Below are 25,064 nucleotides of genomic sequence, written 5' to 3'. Positions count from 1 at the left end.
ACTGAGACATTCTATCTTTCTTATTTACTGAAACTATTATATGCTGTATTAAACGCTAAAGTGTTTTAGAATCTGTGGGTATTTTCAGCCCCCCTTGTCTTTCTTTCTCTGTATTTGACCCTGAACAAAAAGTGAAGTCTGAAAGCCCCCACCTTTGTAAAATATCTGTTATCTCTCTACGAATATGAAACACAGACTGAATAAGTTGTTTTAGTTTAACTATTCCCTGCATTTGAACTCATAAATAACACATATGCTGGGACCTTGCAACATTCATTTTAAACCCCTGTATAAGTAAGAATATATCTTAGAAATTGCTATATTTCCTGCCTACTAAGACAGTATTAATTAAATTCATTTCAAGCCTCCATTCCATTTAAGCAAGCAAAGATATTATCCAGGGTCAGTATTGCATTTTCTCTGCTTTGTTATCGCTTGACCTTGAAAACTAAACACAAGTTGCAGCTTTAAGTAAACAAATCTTCTCTTCTAAAAGCAAGCTCAGTTAACCATTTGCACACACATATATATATATATATATACATATATATATATATCTATATCTACCTAGTATTATACACCTTTAAACAAATAATGTGTACATGCTTAACTTTCTCTGACTGTCTCTCTCTCCTCCTCACTCCAGCACTTTCTAGCAAACCCTGGTCTTTCAAGGCGCCTCTTGGTCCTAAAGACCTCCTCCCAGACACCATGCTGTAATCTACCGTGCGGGTCGATGTCACACATTTTCATAAGTTTTCTTACATTTTACAAATTGGGACTCTCCTCCACCAATTGATCCGCATGGCGGCAGCCCTTGAGGGGCTCTGTCTTCTTTAATAAGGTCTTTTGCATATTAGAACAACAACAACAACAATAATAATAACATGCTCCATAGAGTGCATCCCTCTTAATTCCAAATTGTCAGCCCCTTATATACCGGCAAAACAACCGAGGGTCCCTTCTCCTATGGAACCAGCCTCATAGAATGCATCTCTCTGAAATCAAATCGTTAGCCCCATATATAAGGCAAAACAACCGAGAGTCCCTTCTCCTATGAAGCCTGTCTCACAAAATGCATCCCTCTTAAATCAAATCGTTAGCCTGGGATATATATATATGGCAAAACAACCGAAGGGTCCCTTCTCTTATGAAACCTGTCTCACAAAATGCATCCCTCTTAAATCAAATCGTTAGCCTGGGATATATATATATATATGGCAAAACAACCGAGGGTCCCTTCTCTTATGAAACCTGTCTCACAAAATGCATCCCTCTTAAATCAAATCGATGCATCCCTCTTAAATTCAAATTGTTAGCCCCTTATATACTGGAAAAACAACCGAGGGTCCCTTCTCTTGTGAGACTAAATGAAAAGAAAGAGAAAAAAAATTCTGCAGATACAACAAACAATCTCCACTATCGTTAAAAACACTACGGACTTCAAAGTACAAATAGACTACAGACTAGTTTCTGGGTGAGCGATTGGTGCGCATATCACGGTCAGTGGTCCATGACGGCAAACCCGAAGCCCACACGAGTTACCGTGTAGAACTCTTAACCCAACCCATCCGGTCACAAAACACAGATAGTCCCTCCTGCTGCAAGACTCGCAGTGTAAAACACAACATAAATATATGCTGGTCTTACCTGGAGTTCTGTGAGTTTATCAGGCTCGGTTTGCAGCAGGACGGCTTCCCCGTGGCGTGGATCCGGGTGGATTGCGTTGCACGGCTCCGGTTTTGTCGCCCCAGTTCGTTGCGCCAAATTGTCAGGGTAAATTCTAAGTACAGCACCAATCAGGCCCACCCCAATGTCCCGCTGTTGACGTTAAAGAAGAAACACCACACACGGAAGTCTGGTATAGCTCCTCACACGGGAAAAAACAACTGCGCTGCCCTTTATTACAGATTACATGAGATCTTATACCCTTTGGTCTCATCACTAGCAATGGGTGATGGGCTCATTGGCTAAAATTCACAGCATAACCATATATGGGAAGTCCGGATTTCCGGCCTGAGACAGTGAAAGTTATGTACGTAGTTGAACAGTCTTCATCTAGATATGGCGCTTCTGGGAAAACGGCCAAGCACACGGCCTTGTGTCTGGTTCTTCTTTGCTGTACATTTTGTCTTCGCCTGGCAAGGCCTTTGGAATATCTGGTATAAGGCAAAGTATTAAGTTTTTTCATAGAGTTAGTACATATGAGAATAAAGTTAGTATACATATAAAAAGAAAGGCACATAACTATATCTATATAAATGTATATATTCCAGTGTTTTCTTTTCTACCTACAAGGATATATATATTTCCTTCTCATACATAAATGTATCCCATTGCAGTGCCCTGGACAGCAGAGCTAACGTCAGATTAAATGCAGGTGGGCTTCGGCCCACACTGCATGCCCCAGTCAGACTGGGGTTCTTTAGAAGTGGACACATGCAGTTACAACTTCGTGTGGACCGACAGCATGGGTGGGTCCCAGGAAGCCACCGGCGGTACATAAATATATCCCATTGCAGTGCCCAGCACAGCTGAGGTAATGTCAGGTTTAATGCAGGTGGGCTAAAAATTAATAGGATTACACTGTAGGCGAGGGCCCAAAAAAATTGGTGTACCAACAGTACTAATGTACCTCAGAAAAATTGCCCATGCCCAACCAAGAGGGCAGGTGAAACCCATTAATCGCTTTGGTTAATGTGGCTTAATTTATAACTAGGCCTGGAGGCAGCCCAGTTACAATAAAAATTGGTTCAGGTGCAAGTTTCAACGCTTTAATGAGCATTGAAACGTATAAAAATTGTTTACAAAAATTATATGACTGAGCCTTGTGGGCCTAAGAAAAATTGCCCGTTCGGCGTGATTACGTGAGGTTTCAGGAGGAGGAGCAGGAGGAGGAGGATGAATATAATACACAGATTGATGCAGCTAAAAGGTCCCCGTTTTTGATGGTGATAGAGAACGATGCTTCCATCCGCGGGTGCAGCCTACGTATTGCTTAGGTATCGCTGATGTCCGCTGGTGGAGAAGAGAAGTCTGGGGAAATCCAGGCTTTGTTCATCTTGATGAGTGTAAGCCTGTCGGCACTGTCGGTTGACAGGCGGGTACGCTTATCCGTGATGATTCCCCCAGCCGCACTAAACACCCTCTCTGACAAGGCGCTAGCCGCAGGACAAGCAAGCACCTCCAGGGCATACAGCGCGAGTTCAGGCCACGTGTCCAGCTTCGACACCCAGTAGTTGTAGGGGGCAGAGGCGTCACGGAGGACGGTCGTGCGATCGGCTATGTACTCCCTCACCATCCTTTTACAATGCTCCCGCCGACTCAGCCTTGACTGGGGAGCGGTGACACAGTCTTGCTGGGGAGCCAGAAAGCTGTCAAAGGCCTTAGAGAGTGTTCCCCTGCCTGTGCTATGCATGCTGCCTGATCTCCGCGCCTCCCCTGCTACCTGGCCCCCGGAACTGCGCCTTCTGCCACTAGCGCTGTCGGATGGGAATTTTACCATCAGCTTGTCCGCCAGGGTCCTCTGGTATAGCATCACTCTCGAACCCCTTTCCTCTTCGGGTATGAGAGTGGAAAGGTTCTTCTCATACCGTGGGTCAAGCAGTGTGTACACCCAGTAATCCGTAGTGGCCAGAATGCGTGTAACGCGAGGGTCACGAGAAAGGCATGCTAACATGAAGTCAGCCATGTGTGCCAGGGTACCTGTACGCAACACATGGCTGTCCACACTAGGAAGATCACTTTCAGGATCCTCCTCCTCCTCCTCAGGCCATAAACGCTGAAAGGATGACAGGCAAGCAGCATGGGTACCCTCAGCAGTGGGCCAAGCTGTCTCTTCCCCCTCATCCTCATCCTCCTCATGCTCCTCCTCCTCCTCAACGCGCTGAGATATAGACAGGAGGGTGCTCTGACTATCCAGCAACATACTGTCTTCCCCCGCCTCCGTTTCCGAGCGCAAAGCGTCTGCCTTTATGCTTTGCAGGGAACTTCTCAAGAGGCATAGCAGAGGAATGGTGACGCTAATGATTGCAGCATCGCCGCTCACCATCTGGGTAGACTCCTCAAAGTTTCCAAGGACCTGGCAGATGTCTGCCAACCAGGCCCACTCTTCTGTAAAGAATTGATGAGGCTGATTCCCACTACGCCGCCCATGTTGGAGTTGGTATTCCACTATAGCTCTACGCTGCTCATAGAGCCTGGCCAACGTGGAGCGTAGAGTTCCACCGTGTGGGCACGTCGCACAGCAGTCGGTGCACTGGCAGATTAAACCGATGTTGCAGGGTGCGCAGGGTGGCAACGTCCATGTGGGACTTGCGGAAATGTGCGCTGAGCCGGTGCACCTTTCCGAGCAGATCTGACAAGCGTGGGTAGCTTTTCAGAAAGCGCTGAACCACCAAATTAAAGACGTGGGCCAGGCATGGCACGTGCGTGAGGCTGCCGAGCTGCAGAGCCGCCACCAGGTTACGGCCGTTGTCACACACGACCATGCCCGGTTGGAGGCTCAGCGGCGCAAGCCAGCGGTCGGTCTGCTCTGTCAGACCCTGCAGCAGTTCGTGGGCCATGTGCCTCTTCTCTCCTAAGCTGAGTAGTTTCAGCACGGCCTGCTGACGCTTGCCCACCGCTGTGCTGCCACGCCGCGCAACACTGACTGCTGGTGACGTGCTGCTGCTGCTGACACATCTTGATTGCGAGACAGAGGTTGCGTTGGAGGAGGAGGAGGAGGGTGGTTTAGTGGAGGAAGCATACACCGCCGCAGATACCAGCACCGAGCTGGGGCCCGCAATTCTGGGGGTGGGTAGGACGTGAGCGGTCCCAGGCTCTGACTCTGTCCCAGCCTCCACTAAATTCACCCAATGTGCCGTCAGGGAGATATAGTGGCCCTACCCGCCTGTGCTTGTCCACGTGTCCGTTGTTAAGTGGACCTTGCCAGTAACTGCGTTGGTGAGGGCGCGTACAATGTTGCGGGAGACGTGGTCGTGCAGGGCTGGGACGGCACATCAGGAAAAGTAGTGGCGACTGGGAACCGAGTAGCGCGGGGCCGCCGCCGCCATCATGCTTTTGAAAGCCTCCGTTTCCACAAGCCTATACGGCAGCATCTCCAGGCTGATCAATTTGGCTATGTGCACGTTTAACGCTTGAGCGTGCGGGTGCGTGGCGGCGTACTTGCGCTTGCGCTCAAACACTTGCGCTAGCGACGGCTGGACGGTGCGCTGAGAGACATTGGTGGATGGGGCCGAGGACAGCGGAGGTGAGGGTGTGGGTGCAGGCCAGGAGACGGTAGTGCCTGTGTCCTGAGAGGGGGGTTGGATCTCAGTGGCAGGTTGGGGCACAGGGGGAGAGGCAGTGGTGCAAACCGGAGGCGCTGAACGGCCTTCGTCCCACCTTGTGGGGTGCTTGGCCATCATATGTCTGCGCATGCTGGTGGTGGTGAGGCTGGTGGTGGTGGCTCCCTGGCTGTTCTTGGCGCGACAAAGGTTGCACACCACTGTTCGTCGGTCGTCTGCACTCTCAGTGAAAAACTGCCAGACCTTTGAGCACCTCGGCCTCTGTAGGGTGGTATGGCGCGAGGGGGCGCTTTGGGAAACAGTTGGTGGATTATTCGGTCTGGCCCTGCCTCTACCCCTGGCCACCGCACTGCCTTTTCCAACCTGCCCTGCTGCTGCACTTGCCTCCCCCTCTGAAGACCTGTCCTCAGTAGGCTTAGCAAACCAGGTGGGGTCAGTCACCTCATCGTCCAGCTGCTCTTCCTCCGAATCCTCTGTGCGCTCCTCCCTCGGACTTACTCCAATTACTACTACCTGAGTGATAGACAACTGTGTCTCATCGTCATCGTCCTCCTCACCCACTGAAAGCTCTTGAGACAGTTGCCGGAAGTCCCCAGCCTCATCCCCCGGACCCCGGGAACTTTCCAAAGGTTGGGCATCGGTCACGAGAAACTCCTCCGGTGGGAGAGGAACCATTGCTGCCCATTCTGGGCAGGGGCCCGAGAACAGTTCCTGGGAGTCTGCCTGCTCCTCAGAATGTGTCATTGTAATGGAGTGAGGAGGCTGGGAGGAAGGAGAAGCAGCAGTCAGAGAATTCAGAGTTGCAGCAGTGGACGGCGTAGAATTCTGGGTGGTCGCTAGATTGCTGGATGCACTTTCTGCCATCCATGACAGGACCTGCTCACACTGCTCATTTGCTAATAAAGGTCTACCGCGTGGACCCATTAATTGTGAGATTAATCTGGGGACGCCAGAAACGTGCCTCTCTCGTAATCCCGCAGCAGTCGGCTGCGAAACACCTGGATCAGGATCTTGGCTTGTGCCCACACCCTGACTTGGGCCTCCGCGTCCTCGCCCGCGTCCACGTCCTCTAGGCCTACCCCTACCTCTCAGCATGGTGTATTACGAGTAGAGCAGAAACAGAACGCTGTAATTAAATGTGCCGCTTATTGGCTTGTGGTTGGAGGCTGACTTCGCTTACGGAACGCACAGCAGAGCCAGGAAAGAATTTTGCGCACGCCTGCAGTGAGACGTAGGTGCGTAGGACTGAGATAGTGGAATCCACAGCGCAGAAGCAGTCAAGTGGCCAGACGCCACTAGTAGGCCTTAAGTATTTTGCTTCTATTTTTTGAACGGCAGAGCTGAGACAGTAGACAGATACTGTAGGCAGCGTATATATGTATACTGTTTCAATGCGGACAGGATGACGACGGTGATGTTACGGGCACCGCAGAGCCAGGAAACACTTTTGCGCACGCCTGCAGTGAGACGTAGGTGCGTAGGACTGAGATAGTGGAATTCACAGCGCAGAAGCAGTCAAGTTGGCAAACGCCACTAGTAGGCCTTAAGTATTTTGCTTCTATTTTTTGAACGGCAGAGCTGCTACAGTACACAGATACTGTAGGCAGCGTATATATGTATACTGTTTTAATGTGGACAGGATGACAACGGTGATGTTACGGGCACCGCAGAGCCAGGAAACACTTTTGCGCACGCCTGCAGTGAGACGTAGGTGCGTAGGACTGAGATAGTGGAATTCACAGCGCAAAAACAGTCAAGTTGGCAAATGCCACTAGTAGGCCTTAAGTATTTTGCTTCTATGTTTTGAACGGCAGAGCTCAGGCAGTAGACAGATACTGTAGGCAGCGTATATATGTATACTGTTTCAATGTGGACAGGATGACGACGGTGATGTTACGGGCACCGCAGAGCAAGGAAACACTTTTGCGCACGCCTGCAGTGAGACGTAGGTGCGTAGGACTGAGATAGTGGAATTCACAGCGCAGAAGCAGTCAAGTTGGCAAACGCCACTAGTAGGCCTTAAGTATTTTGCTTCTATTTTTTGAACGGCAGAGCTGCTACAGTACACAGATACTGTAGGCAGCGTATATATGTATACTGTTTCAATGTGGACAGGATGACGACGGTGATGTTACGGGCACCGCTGAGCAAGGAAACACTTTTGCGCACGCCTGCAGTGAGACGTAGGTGCGTATGACTGAGCTAGTGGAATTCACAGCGCAGAAGCAGTCAAGTTGGCAAACGCCACTAGTAGGCCTTAAGTATTTTGCTTCTATGTTTTGAACGGCAGAGCTCAGACAGTAGACAGATACTGTAGGCAGCGTATATATGTATACTGTTTCAATGTGGACAGGATGACGACGGTGATGTTACGGGCACCGCAGAGCCAGGAAACACTTTTGCGCACGCCTGCAGTGAGACATAGGTGCGTAGGACTGAGATAGTGGAATTCACAACGCAGAAGCAGTCAAGTTGGCAAACGCCTCTAGTAGGCCTTAAGTATTTTGCTTCTATTTTTTGAACGGCAGAGCTGCTACAGTACACAGATACTGTAGGCAGCGTATATATGTATACTGTTTCAATGTGGACAGGATGACGACGGTGATGTTACGGGCACCGCAGAGCCAGGAAACACTTTTGCGCACGCCTGCAGTGAGATGTAGGTGCGTATGACTGAGCTAGTGGAATTCACAGCGCAGAAGCAGTCAAGTTGGCAAACGCCACTAGTAGGCCTTAAAGGGGTGGTCTCGCGAAACAAAGTGGGGTTATACACTTCCGTATGGCCATATTAATGCACTTTGTAATATACATCGTGCATTAAATATGAGCCATACAGAAGTTATTCCACTTACCTGCTCCGTTGCTAGCGTCCCCGTCGCCATGGTGCCGTCTAAATTCGCCGGCAGCTTGCTTTTTTAGACGCGCTTGCGCAGTCCGGTCTTCTCCATTCAGCATGAGCCGCTTCAGTGTGCTCCCCGCTACAGCTCTTCTGCGCATGCGCAGACGAGCTGTCACTGCTCGGGAGCGCGCTGGAGCGGCCATTCTGTACCTTCCTCTGTTAGAGGAAGGTGCAGAGCTGCCGAGCTGTCCGGAGAAGCCGCCCAGCTGTCCCGCCGTCCAGCTGTCCTGGTAAGTGATGGGCCGGGGGGGCTGCCGCTGCGCCGGGGGGGGCTGCCGCTGCGCCGGGGGGGCTGTCGCTGCGCCGGGGGGGGGGCTGTGGGCTGTCGCTGCGCCGGGGGGGGGGGGGGGCTGTCGCTGGGCCGGGGGGGGGGCTGTCACTGCGCCGGGGGGGGCTGTCGCTGCGCCGGGGGGGGGCTGTCGCTGCGCCGGGGGAACTAGCGCTGGGCCGGGGGGGGCTGCCGCTGTGATGGGGGAACTAGCGCTAGGCCGGGGGGCTGCCGCTGTGATGGGGGGGGCTGTCGCTGCGCCGGGGGGGGGGGGCTGTCGCTGCGCCGGGGGAACTAGCGCTGGGCCGGGGGGGGGGGCTGTCGCTGGGCCGGGGGGGCAGACAGATACTGTAGGCAGCGTATATATGTATACTGTTTCAATGTGGACAGGATGACGACGGTGATGTTACGGGCACCGCAGAGCCAGGAAACACTTTTGCGCAAGTCTGCTGTAACGTTTAGCTGCGCATTAATTAGGACTACTACCCCCAGCAGACACGCAGTACACTGGGGACGGTCACAGGCAGCCCAAATACAGTTTTTTTCCCAAAATTTGTTTGAAAAAGCCCACTGCCTATATAGCCTGTATATCTCTTGTATATCCAGGTATATATATATCCTGGTATACAGGATGCACCTGTATATCGCATCCTGTATACCAGGATGCGATGACCTATGTCCGTCACTATGGCCGTCCAGACTTATTCATTACCTTTACGTGTAACCCAAAATGGACAGAAATTACAGAAGCTCTACTGCCCAGGCAGAAACCCCAGCATCGCCATGACATCACAAGTTTTCCATCTTAAAGTTAAAAAGATCATGAGTTTGTTAACCAAAGGGAGTCTTTTTGGAAAGCCCAGATGTTACATGTATTCTGTCGAATGGCAGAAACGTGGTCTCCCTCACATTCATATTTTGTTATGGCTTGAAAATGCAATCACACCAGACCGGATTGACAATATAATTTGTGCAGAGATACCAAATCCAAAAGAAGATCCTATTCTGTACAACATTGTTAAACGTAATATGATACATGGGCCATGTGGAAACTTCAACACACATTCCCAGTGCATAAAGGATGGCAAGTGCTCCAAGAGGTACCCCAAGTCATTTCTCAGTGCGACCCAGACTGGTGATGATGGGTATCCGAAGTACAGAAGAAGATCGCCAAGTGAGGGTGGGTTTACAGTAACTATTGAGAAGGGACTTGGGTACTTGATAACAGCTGGGTAGTTCCTTTTAATCCTGTTCTTCTCCGCACCTTTAATGCACACATCAATGTTAAGTACTGCAATTCTGTCAAATCCATTAAATATATTTGCAAGTATGTGAATAAAGGTAGTGATCAGGCCACATTTGCAGTGGAGAATGAATGTGATGAAATAAACATATACCAGACAGGTCTATATACTAGCAGTTCTGAAGCCATTTGGCGTATTTTTTCTTTTCAAATCCATGAAAGATTCCCTTCAGTAATGCACCTTGCGGTTCATCTGGAAAATGGGCAAAGAGTCTATTTTACTGCAGATAATGCAATAGATAAAATTAACACCCCTTCAAAACCTACTCTTATAGGATTTTTTGAACTGTGTAAGGTTGATGGCTTTGCAAGAACCCTCCTATACCACGAAGTTCCTTCATTCTATTTATGGAAAAAATATAGATTTGTTCGAAGAAAACAAGGAACATGTGTTATCGGATATCCAGGAGTGAAAAAAGACACAGTTCTTGGTAGAGTTTATACAGTGCATCCAAATAACTCTGAATGTTACCATTTGCGACTACTACTGCATGAGGTTCAGGGCCCCACATCTTTCAGTCATCTAAAAACTGTTGACGGTGTGCTTCATCTAACATTCCAATCAGCATGTAAGTCACTCGGTTTACTTGAGGATGACAGTCATTGGAACAAAACATTGGAAGATGCAGCTTTGTCTGATTCAGCAGTTAGGTTGAGAGAATGGTTTGCCATCATGGTGGTCTTTTGTCAGGTGTCTGAGCCATTGCTGTTGTGGGAGACTCAAAGACAATTTCTCTGAGGATATCGTGCGGCAAGTGCAGAGACATAATCAAGAAATAAACATACAAAATAAAGAGCATATTTATAACAAGACCTTGATTTTGCTGGAAGACATCATTCTGTCTTTGGGAGGTCGAACCTTACAAGAGTATAGCTTACCAGAATCAATACGAACTGATGACATTTTGGAAAACCGAGAATATCTGAAGCAAATTAATTACGATGTTGCAATACTGAAAGATACAGTGACAAAACATGAAGCATGCCTTACTGATGACCAAAAGATTGTCTACCATAAAGTACTACAAAGTGTTGAGTCTAATTCAAACAAAGTCTTCTTTTTGGATGCATCAGGAGGAACTGGAAAAACCTATTTGATAAATTTGTTGTTGGCCAAAGTAAGGAGCACAAAAAACATTGCAATTGCTGTAGCATCCTCAGGCATTGCTGCTACACTACTACAGGGAGGAAAAACATCACATGCCACCTTCAAGCTGCCATTAAATTTAAGTCGAGTTGAAGCCCCAGTCTGCAGTATTTCAAAGCAGAGCGACTTTGCACGAGTACTCCAAGACTGTAAACTTATAGTGTGGGATGAATGTACAATGTTGCATAAAGCCAGAATAGAGGCAGTTGACCGCACTCTTCAAGATCTCCGTAACAGCAACAAACTTATGGGAGGAGTCACAGTGTTGTTCTCAGGAGACTTCAGGAAACTTTACCTGTCATGCCCCGAGGTACTCGTGCTGATGAGGTCAATGCTTGCCTCAAGAGTTCTTTTCTTTGGCCAAAAGTAGAAAAATTATCTCTTTCTACAAATATGAGGTTTCATCTGAGGGGTGACATCAATGCTGGCGAATTTGCTGATCTTCTGTTAAAAATAGGCAATGGAGATCTTAACAACATCCATAGCATCCTTAAAGGGGTTGTCCCGCGCCGAAACGGGTTTTTTTTTTTTTCAACCCCCCCCCCGTTCGGCGCGAGACAACCCCGATGCAGGGAGGTAAAGAAAGCTCACCGGAGCGCTTACCTGAATCCCCGCGCTCCGGTGACTTCTCTACTCACCGCTGAAGATGGCCTCTTCCTCCGTGGACCGCAGCTCTTCTGTGCGGTCCACTGCCGATTCCAGCCTCCTGATTGGCTGGAATCGGCACGTGACGGGGCGGAGCTACACGGAGCTACACGGAGCCCCATAGAAGACTGCAGAAGACCCGGACTGCGCAAGCGCGGCTAATTTGGCCATCGGAGGGCGAAAATTAGTCGGCACCATGGAGACGAGGACGCCAGCAACGGAACAGGTAAGTATAAAACTTTTTATAACTTCTGCATGGCTCATAATTAATGCACAATGTACATTACAAAGTGCATTATTATGGCCATGCAGAAGTGTACAGACCCACTTGCTGCCTCGGGACAACCCCTTTAAGATTCCACCAAACCTGTGTACGATTGTCAACTCTGTAGACAGTCTTATAGCAGAAATATATCCTGACATTAAACACCTCAGACAGAAACCTGCCTCTTGGCTACGAGAAAGAGCATTGTTAACGCCTACAAACGCTTCTGCCTCTGAGTTAAATCATTGTTTGTTGGAACGTCTTGGTGGAAGTGAGACTGTTTACAAGTCGATTGACTCAGTTCTGAACAGTGATGATGCTGTCAACTATCCTGTTGAGTTTCTTAATACACTGGAGCCGCCAGGAATGCCTGCTCACCGCCTTACTCTCAAGGTTGGAGCACCCATAATGTTGTTACGGAATTTGAACCCTCCAAAACTGTGTAATGGAACAAGGCTGCAAATAAAGACATTGCGGCCGAATGTTATTGAGGCGACTGTGTTCACAGGCTGTGGTGAAGGTGAAACAGGGTTTATTCCACGGATACCTATAATCCCTTCAGACTACATTTTTGAATTTAAGCGGCTTCAATTTCCCATTAAATTATGTTTCGCCATGACTATTAACAAGTCGCAGGGGCAGTCACTGACAAAGGCAGGTATAGATGTGAGACAGGGCTGTTTCTCTCATGGACAGTTCTATGTGGCGTGTTCCCGAGTCGGCCAGCCAAGTAACCTGTTCATACTAGCTCCTGGGGGTGAAACTGCCAACATAGTATACAAAGAGGCCCTCACCACTTAATACCATTATTTGTTTTCTATTTGTAAGATTTATGAAAAATGTGAAGTTTTAAATGTTTCTTTTAAGCAAAGTTTTAACCTTCCCTATGTTAAGAGTTAGATTCCTAAGTTTAGTATTTTACATTCATATTTGTTATTTACAACAAAAAAATACCTTTTTAGTTTTAACGAATTATTATTTCCTTTTAAAATTCAATTGTTTTCAAATTTGTTTTTCACAAATCTTTTTAATTTTATTTTATATAAAGGAAACGTCGCATGGTTACCTCCACGTGGTGTTTCCTGGGTAACGCAAAGAACTATGCAAAATGGTGAACATAATTTTTTCCTCGGTACCTCTAAAGTAACGACGACTTCATAAGATTTTCCGTGTGAACATCAGATAAACACCAGTACCAAATTAACTTGGGCGAAGCCGGGTATATCAGCTAGTTTAGATATATAAGCCTCCATGTCCTCCTTTGCAGGTATAGCTTTACTATGCAAACTAAGAGCTCTAATCTCTGCTAGTACTGCAGTAGGGGCATAACTACAGGCTCAGGGGCCTGGGTGCAAAAGTTCAGCTCGGCCATTCCTCCACACCTGTACCCGTACCCATACCTAAACTGTGCTACATACAGCTGTAAAACAAATTTACATACATGATCTAGCCCCTTGGCATAAGCTTTTCAAACATGACTCGTTTCCTGGACTACATGAAAAATTGTTTGTAGCTGCTCAGGCGGTGCTTATGTTTTTTGTTGCATTCTTGAACCACAATTAACTTAAAAAAAAGCACAACCAAAAATTAAATGAGGTATTCAAAAACCACATGCTTTTTTTTAGAAACGGCGTACACTATCTAGAACCACATGTGGATTTAAACACTAAATGCGTTTTTTTTGTTTGGTCAAAAATCTGCATGCGATTTAAAAAACAATCACAACTGCAGTATCTCAGTGGAAGGGAGGTCCGTGCGCCGGGGAAGTCTGTAGCTTGCAATTGGCTGCTGGCTCTCTGGGTAACATCCCTGTCCTCCCTGAGTGCCTCCTACAGCTGGCCCGCGACGGTGAAATGGCATTGGCCCATGGGTCCCCATTCATTAAAGGACCAGGTCACAATTGCAAACCCTATGGTATACCAGTAAACTGCAGAGCTTTGAGTTGGTTCACCTAACATGGGAGGTCTGCTGTATAGGATAGGAGAGGTGTGCTGTTGGCCATGTTTAAAGCATTCTCCCTGTCCCAGGTGAATGGTGAGGAAGTCTTGCAGCACTTGTTGTCCCTGGTCAGATTTGAACTTAGGACCCATCTACAAGAAGCTCCTCCTCCCCCTCCCTCTCCTCCTCCTTCCCCCCTCCTCTCTTCGTCTTTGTCCTTTCCCGTCCTCCCTGAATCCATTTTCTTCAGTGTCCAACTTTGCAGCAGTAAGCTGTGATTGGAAAGATGGCTGCGTTAACTATCCGGCATTTTATTGCAATGCTTGTGCCTCCCTTTTTCAGATCTCATCCACACTTAACACTTCGCTGGGGCGTAATGTGATTCATTGTTTTATTTCGGGTCCTGATTAGACATTGCAGTTGCTTTTTGATCCGAGGAAGATGAAGTCTTGAATTGCCTTGATTTCTTCATTGTTGCTTTTGAGTTTTCCTGTACCATTACCGGCTGTTGTCATGATCTTAGTTTTCTTGCTATTCACATACGAGGTCGGCTTCTTCACTTCCTTCTTTAACTTTTAGTTTCAGTTCTGCAAGATCTTCCTGACTTTCTGCCAGCAACACAGTTTTGTCACATGGGTGTGACATGGTAAGAGATGCTTTAGCATGTAGCCTGCAGCCACAGAGTGTGTGACGGATGGCACCTGGTATCAGGAAGTGTTGCAATGTCTGCCTGAGGCTTTACTAGGAAAAGCTCTCCCGGTGTTATCACCTCCTCAGACTCACCTACGTTCCTTGCTATCTTGGAACCATATTCAGTTAGGCACTCGCGGTGTCTGCGATTTGCTTCGGACTCTTCATCAGTCCGCATTCACATGACTGATAGCTAGTTGCGCACTCCGTCCGTGTGCTGTGCGGGACGCCACACATTTCAGGTCTCATTCTCATTAGTTGGCGCTATTTAAATAACCCTTCTGTTCATTTTCCATGCGAGCTCTGACCATGTCACACAGTATGCACCATTACTGTACCCTTCACTATCTTGCAGGAGTAAACACTTCTTAATCCCTCATGTCTTCCTCTTTATGGCCCCCCTGACTGAGGGCACATCCAGCGTCCTCTTCTCCCCCTCCTTAGATGACACACAAAGAGACCCTGAAGATGTATTTGTGATGTCACATCCCCGGCCTAGTGTGGAAGGTGGAGCCTCCAGCAGAGGGGCCTTTCCTGGAGCCTCAGCCTGCTTTCCCTCTCACTCCCCAGGCAGAGTAGAGGCTGCTGTCAGAAGCTGCTAACAAACATCTTCTTAGCAGGACGGTCACAGCACAGACGGCTTAGATACACTTATATTATACTGTAGGCTTAGATACACTTGCCTTACAGACAGTATCACACATAAGATTAGATACACAGGTTCAGCAGCACAGTATCACACATGACAGGATTAGATACACAGGCTCAGCAGCACAGTATCACACATGACAGGATAAGATACACAGGCTCAGCAGCACAGTATCACACATGACAGGATTAGATACACAGGCTCAGCAGCACAGTATCACACATGACAGGATTAGATACACAGGCTCAGCAGCACAGTATCACACATGACAGGATTAGATACGTAGGCTCAGCAGAACAGTATCACACATGACAGGATTAGATACACAGGCTCAGCAGGCGGTATCACACATGACAGGATTAGATAAACAGACTCGGAAGCACAGTATCCTCCATGACAGCATTAATACACAGGCTCAGCAGCACAGTACCACACATAAGATTAGATACACAGGCTTGGCAGCACAGTATCATACATGACAGGATTAGATACACGGGCTCGGCAGCACAGTATCACACATGACAGGATTAGGTATACAGGCTCAGCAGCACAGTATAACACATGACAGGATTAGATACACAGGCTCAGCAGCACAGTATCACACATGACAGGATTAGATACATAGGCTCAGCAGAACAGTATCACACATGACAGGATTAGATACACAGGCTCAGCAGGCGGTATCACACATGACAGGATTAGATAAACAGACTCGGAAGCACAGTATCCTCCATGACAGGATTAATACACAGGCTCAGCAGCACAGTACCACACATAAGATTAGATACACAGGCTTGGCAGCACAGTATCACACATGACAGGATTAGATACACGGGCTCGGCAGCACAGTATCACACATGACAGGATTAGGTATACAGGCTCAGCAGCACAGTATAACACATGACAGGATTAGATACACAGGCTCGGCAGTACAGTATCACACATGACAGGATTAGATACACAGGCTCAGCAGCACAGTATCACACATGACAAGATTAGATACACAGGCTCAGCAGCACAGTATCACACATGACAGGATTAGATACGGAGGCTCAGCAGTACAGTATTACACATGACAGGATTAGATACACGGGCTCGGCAGCACAGTATCACACATGACAGGATTAGATACACAGGCTCAGCAGCACAGTATCACACATGACAGGATTAGATACACAGGTTCAGCAGCACAGTATCACACATGACAGGATTAGATACACAGGCTCAGCAGCACAGTATCACACATGACAGGATTAGATACGGAGGCTCAGCAGTACAGTATTACACATGACAGGATTAGATACACGGGCTCGGCAGCACAGTATCACACATGGCAGGATTAGATACACAGGTTCGACTGCACACTAAAGCATATTTATTATTGATGCTGTGCCAGAGTTCTGGTGTAATTTGCACCTTTTTTGGTGCAATAATTGTAGACAAATTCACTATTGATTTGCTCCAAAAAGAACAGATGTTACACCTGTTCAATTTTCAGAAGTGTCTGGGGAAGGGGGCGAGGTGTGAGCGTTTTTAGAGATATTTATCATCTGACTTGTTGCCATCTCCCCCAGTAGCCGGCAGTGTACAAAGTGTCTCCACATCTAGACATGTGGTGTTTAATCATACAACACATTTATCAGCATTGTGCGACATTTGATACATTTGTTGCATCTTTAAATTGAAGAAGGGAAGAAAAGCTGCCAGAAAGCGGGTGTAAAACATCTCCTGATGATAAATACCCACAGTATTCCTGCAGATTATCACAGTTCACGGCTCCGTACAGTATCATATTGCAGGATATGGTGTAAAACATCTCCTGATGATAAATACCCGCAGTATTCCTGCAGATTATCACAGTTCACGGCTCCGTACAGTATCATATAGTAGGATATGGTGTAAAACATCTCCTAATGATAAATACCCGCAGTATTCCTGGAGATTATCACAGTTCACGGCTCCGTACAGTATCATATTGTAGGATATGGTGTAAAACATCTCCTGATGATAAATACCCGCAGTATTCCTGCAGATTATCACAGTTCACAGCTCCGTACAGTATCATATTGTAGGATATGGTGTAAAACATCTCCTGATGATAAATACCCGCAGTATTCCTGCAGATTATCACAGTTCACGGCTCCGTACAGTATCATATTGCAGGATATCCCGGTGATTGATGGCCGGCTGATGTGTTCTGTGCCCACAGACTGCAGAGCTGCTGGGAATCTGCCACCGACACTCCCATCATCTATGACACGGCAGCCTCCTCCTATATACTGGCTTACAGGAAGTAACAGAAACAAATCCGGAGCTCATTACACAGGAGAGGCAGACGCACTGAGAAGACTGAGGTAATAGTATATATTATACAGCGCAAGTACTAGTATAGAGAATAGTGCATAGAAAGGTACACAGAATAATATACAGAGGGACTGTACACACAGTATACAGCACATGTACATGAACATGTAGTATACAGAATAGTTTATATAATAGGTACTATATATGCAGTATACAGTAAATGTGCACTTTATTAGAGCCCCCGCCATCTCATGATTGGAGCTTCTCTGTGTGAAAATTCGAGCCGTGACCCGGAATGCAACATAAGATCATGTGACAAGTTTTCTGTGGATCAGTTTCAGCGATCTAAGTGACTTCCAACAAGAACTGGTTGCTAGACTAGCTAAAAAGTTGCTTCGAACAGTGCTGCGCAGAGTATATCGAGAATGGTGTGATCGAGGAGAAACATCCAGTGAAAGAAGAAACAACTCATCCACAAAAGGAGGCGGAGGAGAATGGCAACAATGGTTCTGATGAAGAGCCAGTGCACAGTCCAAGAAAACCGCAGCCGTTACGGGTCCAAGTTTCTCGCACCAATATCACACTCGCCCGTGTGACTTCAGCCAAAGGGAAACAGAAAGACGAGACTCCAGGGGGCAAAAAAAGCACAAATTGTATCACTTGAGCAGTGGAAAACATCACCGGATCAGGTGAATCTAGATTTCTGCTTTACCGTTTGCTGATGGGAGGTCAGAATTTGGTGCAAGCAGCATGAATTGCTGAACTCTTTCTGCCAGGTGTCAGCAGCTCAGGCTGGCGGAGGTGGATATTTGTCTGTATTTTTATTTTTGATGGAAGCATTCTGACTTTGATATGCCTGGGGTGTCAGTAATAGTGTGGTTGACTGGGGAGGTGCAGGGCGGCCTGACGGGCTTTATAGTGGGGTGTCATTAATAGACAGTAAGCCTGCATGATGCAGCACCTCTGTCAGCTGGACTGGAACCCTTTCTATGGCTATTTAATAGGTATAACATTAGGCTGTCCCCTCTACCCCCAAAATATAGTAGGTTTGTGGGTGTTCATCAGTATATTGCACCTCCATATAGCAGTCTGCCTGTCTGCACGCTGTTGGGAAGTGGCGCTATACCTGCCCTTGTATCTATCTATCTATCTATCTCAATACCAGTAAGTATGGCTGCTGGCAGTGATTTTTTTTGATTGAGGTGGATTAGTGGTGTGGGGAATGTTTTTAGCACAAACTGGAGCCTCGGATACCTGTGGATGGATGTCAGGATGAATTGCTGTGGATCTGAAGGTCCAATGAATTGCTAGATAGATTTCCAGTGTCTACAGGGTAGTATACAGCAGTGTTTCTCAACTCCAGTCCTCAGGGACCCCCAACAGGTCATGTTTTCAGGATTTCCTCAGTACTGCACAGGTGATGTAATTATTGTCAGTCCTCAGATATTGCAACAGCTGCTCTTACTATAGGATATCCTGAAAATATGACCTGTTGGGGGTCCCTGAGGACTGGAGTTGAGAAACACTGGTATACACAAAGATGTACAGTACATGCAGTATACAATATAGTACAACCCCATCCACCCCCCCCCCACAAAAAAAATAATGCAATGATGTGTAAATCTCATAAGTATATTTTATTCACAATAGAACACATTCCAGAAGGTGAAAGTGAGACATTTTTTCATTTAATTTTAGAAAATTAACTCTTTTAGAACTAGATGGCAGCAACATATCTTAAAAATGTTGGGACGGGGTTAACAAAAGGCTGGAAAAGTAAGTGGAGGATCAATTTTCTACTACGTCACATGACTGTATATAAAGAGCATGTTAGAGAGGCAGAGTCTCTCTGAAGTAAAGATGGTTGAAGAGTTACCAATCTGTGAAAAACTGCACCTAAAAATTGTGGAACAATTTCAGAAAATGTTCCTCAATGTAAAATCGTGAAGACTTTGACTGTCCTAGCAAGTACAGTACATAATATCTAAACATTCAGAGAATCTGCAGACGTTCATGTACACAAGAGACAAGGCCAATGGTTAATATTGTATGCATTAAAAACAGGTATGATTCTATAATGCAAATCACTACATGGGCTCAGGAATGCTTCCAGAAATCATTGCCTGTGAACACAGTTCACTGTGCAATCCAGAAATGTAAGTTAAAGCTGTTTTATGCAAAGAAGATGCCATATATCAAGAGGCACCAGCATCTTCTGTGGGCCAAAGCTAATTTAAAGTGGACTGAGGCAAAATAGAAGACTGTTCTACGGTTAGAAAATCACAATTTGAAATTATTTCTGGAAAGCACGGATGCTGTGTCCTGTGGAATCAAGAGGAGAGGGACCATTCAGTTTATTATCAGCGCACAGTTCAAAAGCCTGCATCTGTGATGGTATGGGGCTGCATTAGTGCATTATGGCATGGGCAGCTTACACATCTTCAAAGGCCCTATCAATGCTAAACAGCATATAGAGGTTTTACAACAACATATGTTTCCATCCAGACAACGTCTCTTTCAGGGAAGGCCTTGCATATATCAGCAAGACAATGCTAAACCCCAGACTGCATCCAACACAACCGCATGGCTTCACAGAAGAAAAGTCCGAGGGCTGAACTGGCCTGTCTGCATTCCAGACCTTTAACCAATAGAAAACTTGTGGCGTTCTCTTTTTTTTTTTTTATTTACATTTTCCACAGTATCCCAGCTTTTTGGGAATTGGGCTTGTATATACGCATAGGTATGCCACAGTACATGCAGCAGTATAGTATATACATGGAAGTAAGGTACATGCAGTATGATATATACACAGGAACTGTAAATACAATCTATATTCACATTATATACGATAAGTACAGTATAGTATAGACATGGAAGTATGGTCCACACAAAATATAGTATCCTACATACAGAGGTATAGTATACACAGAATAGTATATACATTGCATTCTGAATCCCTCCTATGTCCCCTTTAAGTTCAGTATTACTTTATTTGCTCACATGGGAGTATGTGTAACTCCTCTTGCAATTCTCCTGTTAGAAACTGATGGGCGTAGACAGGAAAAACTGTTTGCCTGGCAATTAATATTGTCAATGACCCATTAAAGAAATGCAGGTGATTTATAACCAGGAGGTGCCATAACCCACAAGAAACGCCCTTCAGTTACTATCATAGTGCCGCTCACCACTCCTGCATTTCACTTATTTCTTATTTCACTTATTTCATACATATGGAAAACCTTGTGTACATTACCTACATAAATATTTGCAAGCTTACAGCCGTGAATAGTGCGGGCTCCGTGTGTGCAGGTGGAGACATTCATGTATTTGGTCATTTAGCCTCACATGACATCCCCATGATAACAGTACATCTTACGGGATGTGATCAGAATCTCTTGATAGTGCAGCCTCAGATCTCACAGTGAGGGTGCATTCACATGGGTGACAGAGTCATGGCTGACATTCTTGGGCGTGACTCGCAACGCAAATCAGTGTGCTATGCAATGAGTGGGGAACCGCACATGTAAAAACACCCATTACAAATAATGAGTTCTGTTTTCTTGCATCCCGCAACACACAAACATCGCACGCTTTTCTCACCTGTGTGAATTCCCTCTAAAGGAAAGAGATAAAAAGAAGAGTTTTCAGGATAATTCTAAAATCTTTATATAAAAGAGTCTCCTGGAATCATTGGTGGCTGACTAATAGCAGCAGGGACTAGTAGTACTGTGTGTGCTGTGTGTGTCCAGATCTCATATATAACAGAAGCTGATAGAATAGGCAGCTTACTTGTTATGCCAGCATAGATGTTTATAGAGCTGCTAACTAAATCGGTTTTGATGATGAAATCTCGCTTGGGATACAGATGGAGAAGGGGATAAGGACATCTGAGAACATTAACCCCTTAATGACATGGCCTATTTTGGCGTTGAGGACCAAGCGATTTTTGGTATTTTTCCATCTCCATTTTTCAAAAGCCATAACTTTTTTATTTTTCCGTCGACGCGGCTGTATAAGGGCTTGTTTTTTGCGAGGCGAGCTGTAGTTTTTATCAGTGCAACTTTTGGGTACATAGACAATATCGCAAAACTTTTATTATTTTTTTATGATAACAGGGAGAGAAAACACATCAATTCTGACATATATTTATTTATTTTTTTTTTACAGCGTTAATCATGCAGCATACATAACACACTAAATTTTTTCTGCGGGTCGGTACAGTTACAACGATACCAAAATTGTTATTTTTTTTAGGTTTTTACACTTTTTTGCAATAAAAAGCCTTTTTTTTTTAAATCTTTTCTTTTTCTCTATCACTGCATTCAAAGTCCTGTAACTTTTTTATTTTTCTATATACGGAGCTCTATGAGGGCTTATTTTTAGCGAGACAAGCTGTAGTTTTTATTGGTACCATTTTGGGGACTGTACGCCTTTTTGATCACTTTTATTGCATTTTTTGTGAGGCAAAATGCTAAAAATTAGCATTTTGCCTCTGTTTTTTAGCGTTTTTTTTAACGCTTTTTGTTGTACAAAATAAAAAGAGCGTCAATACCCAATATGTGGGGTTTTAATTTTTTTGAACCTTTTTTTATGCTAATATTAGAAAAAGCATAAAAAAGGGTTTTTTTTACATTTTTTTTTACATTTTTCTTTTTTTTACACTTTTCTTTACACAATCTGAGTCCCTCTGAGGGACTTGCAGCACTGTGCCTATGATCGCTGTCATAAGGCATGGCAGAGCTACTGCTCTGCCATGCCTTATCGCTTGTACAGCGATTATAGGCACAGGCAATACATGCCATGGTGACAGGCCGGACTGGGAGGACTACCCTTTACCTCTTAGCTCCCCCTTATCTATGAAATAAAGGACACAACAACCTGCTGGCGTTTTACGTGGGTAGGCCACAGCTTTATTTAATTTCTCTTTTACTCCACTTTATACCCATCTTCCATGCCGCTTAACTGCTTTATTAAATTTTAAACTTTTAACGTGAAAACAACCAGGCGTAAGAAAGCCCCATGATGGGCCTGTACAGCCCTTCCATCCATTGCTGGCATGGAAAAAACATTACCGCCTAACCCCAAGCTGTGACAACTTCCTAAACAACTTAACTTCCTCATAATAACTCTATCACACCTCCCTTTCCTTACAGGGCGGGTGGGTGGGCGACTCCACTCTTCTTTCTCCTTCTGAGCACTGACTCCTCCTCTTCCTCTCTTCTCTTTCCTATCCCTCTAACCCTTCCCTTGGTCGCTTCCTTCCTCTCCATCTAGCTAGCCCCGCCTCCCAGTCCCCCACAGCTACGTTATACACTTTGCTGTTTTACAGACTGGGAGGACTACCCTTTACCTCTTAGCTCCCCCTTATCTATGAAATAAAGGACACAACAACCTGCTGGCGTTTTACGTGGGTAGGCCACAGCTTTATTTAATTTCTCTTTTACTCCACTTTATACCCATCTTCCATGCCGCTTAACTGCTTTATTAAATTTTAAACTTTTAACGTGAAAACAACCAGGCGTAAGAAAGCCCCATGATGGGCCTGTACAGCCCTTCCATCCATTGCTGGCATGGAAAAAACATTACCGCCACCAAGGATGCCGCATATCCCTATGCTGCACTCCGCCCCCCACATGCCAGCCACAACGCCTCCTCTACCCCGTCCTGCAGCCCTGACAAAAACGTGTCGGTGCCAATATCGCTAAGGTGTACACCGTCACCCCTAAACATGCCTATCTCTCTCTTTTCTAACTCCCAGTGTCTAACTGACACCCCCCCAATTGACTGAACAAATTTAGACATCTTAAAATTAACGTTCTTCCTTGCTCTCTCTATCGCCTCCATATCCCTCGCTTCCCTCCAGAACCTTCTGGCCACAATATCTGACCAGACTATAATAACGTCCTTAAAGAACTTTTTAAACCGGTATAAATCCTCTTTCATCAACGTTAGCAACTCTCCCACTTTAACTTTCCCCAGATCATTTCCACCCGCGTGGATTACCAAGATCACTTTATCGGGTGACCGCCTGCTGATTTGCAGCACCTCTTGGAGCAGCCCGGTCCATTTCAACCCTCGTACGCCATGCCATTGCACGCATACGTCTTTTTGTCCCAAATGGGGACCCACCGGCCTTGCTCTGGCCCTCTTTTCGGCCCAAAATATGTAGGAGTGGCCTACCACCCACACTGTCCAATTTGAACCTGTAAAACAAATCAAGAAAGAAAAACAGGGGAAGAAATGTCCCCAACATCAAACTCATAACCATTTCACAGTACTCTCAAATCCGGCCTTACATAGGACCGGTATGCCTCCGACTTCCACCTACCCACCCTTTTTACCTCCTCACTTCGCAACCCGCAGGAAAAAGCCGACGTGGCCGCCCCAATTCTAAACGAATGAGACCCAAAATCGTTTGGCGCCAAACCCAGGTTTTTTAAGCATGACCGCATTATCGCCGTGAACTGGTACCTTGTTACCGGAAATCCCGTTGCGTGCACCAATAGCGGGCCGCCACCACTGTGGCGTGCCATAACGTTTCTAACTAACTTTACTGGGCACCACTCTGTCCCCAGCGCACGAATCCGCAACCATTCCCCCGCTCCGTATATGTCCGTTTTCGATTTCCGTATGCAAATTTTAATATCGTCGTCCACGAGCGAAACATCCGAAAATTGAAGACCTCCCGGATTATTTTTACTCGTCGATACTAATTCGCCCAACCGCAACGCTGCAAAAAAGGCCAAGGAAAATGTAGCTCTAAAAAGCGCCGTTTCTTCTACGTTCGCACATACTGATCCCATTATCTTCATCATTGCGCAAAGCAGCTCGAAAGTGATCGGGCGTCTCCCATCCCGAGAAAACTTCTCTTTCTTCCAACCTTTCAGTATTTGCGTAAAAACAAACTCCTTTGTCACGTCGCGACTCCCGTGTAGGCGCAACAAAAATGCTATTGCCGAAACGTGTTTTCTCGCCGCATCCGCCGACGCTCCCCGCCCGCGCAGGTTCGCCAATGTGTCTAAAGTAACCGCTCTAGCCTGCTCCGTATCCGGAAAACCACCCCCGGCGACCTCAAACCATTGCTTCCAAATCTCATTGTAGCGCCGCCATGTGGCTTCGGATACCGACTTACGGACCAGATTCAGGAGCTCCTTTCTATTATTTGCCATAAGAAAGCAGGGCAACATACCCCCTCGACGTCCGCCGTCGGGTGAAGCTCCCTGAATTTCGACATCTGGAATCGAGAAAGAGCGTCAGCTTTGTTATTTAAATGTCCTGGTACATGGCTCGCTTTGAACTTTATGTTATGCTGTAGACAATCCAAAATCAAATGGCGTAAAGCCGCCAACACCAATTTGCACGCTGAGGACTGTTTATTTACCGCTCTCACCACCGTCTGGTTATCCGACCAAAAACATATACTTCTATTAGCCAACACCGGGCCCCATAGTTCAATGGCGACCATGATGGGAAAAATTTCCAACAGTGCTATGTTTCTCGTCCATCCTCTCTCGACCCAGGCTTCCGGCCACAAGGCGTTGCACCACCTGTTACCAAAAATCACACCAAAACCGCAGGCTCCGGCTGCATCTGATACCAGTCCTAGCTCCTCACTGTCGACTTCTTCCCTTTGGCATATTACCTGCCCATTGAAAGTTTCGAGAAAAA

The 25,064-nt window shown here is 46.3% G+C and overlaps 1 protein-coding gene across 3 annotated transcripts in view; it reads left to right on the top strand.

Annotated features, from left to right (window-relative positions):
• Positions 1 to 17,215: 17,215 nt before the first annotated feature.
• The window catches only part of LOC136627519 (von Willebrand factor A domain-containing protein 5A-like), a 93,334-nt gene continuing 85,485 nt past the window's right edge, over positions 17,216 to 25,064 (top strand). For 2 of the 3 annotated variants that reach the window (XM_066602696.1, XM_066602695.1), the window contains exon 1: positions 17,216 to 17,446. In XM_066602696.1, the coding sequence (XP_066458793.1) occupies positions 17,283 to 17,446 (164 nt within the window). In that variant the 5' untranslated portion in view covers positions 17,216 to 17,282. Of the gene's footprint in view, positions 17,447 to 17,566; positions 18,086 to 25,064 lie in introns of those variants that run through there. The other variant, XM_066602697.1, reaches the window with a different exon arrangement.

Source organism: Eleutherodactylus coqui, chromosome 5, assembly GCF_035609145.1.
Source record: "Eleutherodactylus coqui strain aEleCoq1 chromosome 5, aEleCoq1.hap1, whole genome shotgun sequence".
Lineage (NCBI taxonomy): Eukaryota > Metazoa > Chordata > Amphibia > Anura > Eleutherodactylidae > Eleutherodactylus > Eleutherodactylus coqui.
This window is presented reverse-complemented; position numbering and strand designations above follow the sequence as displayed.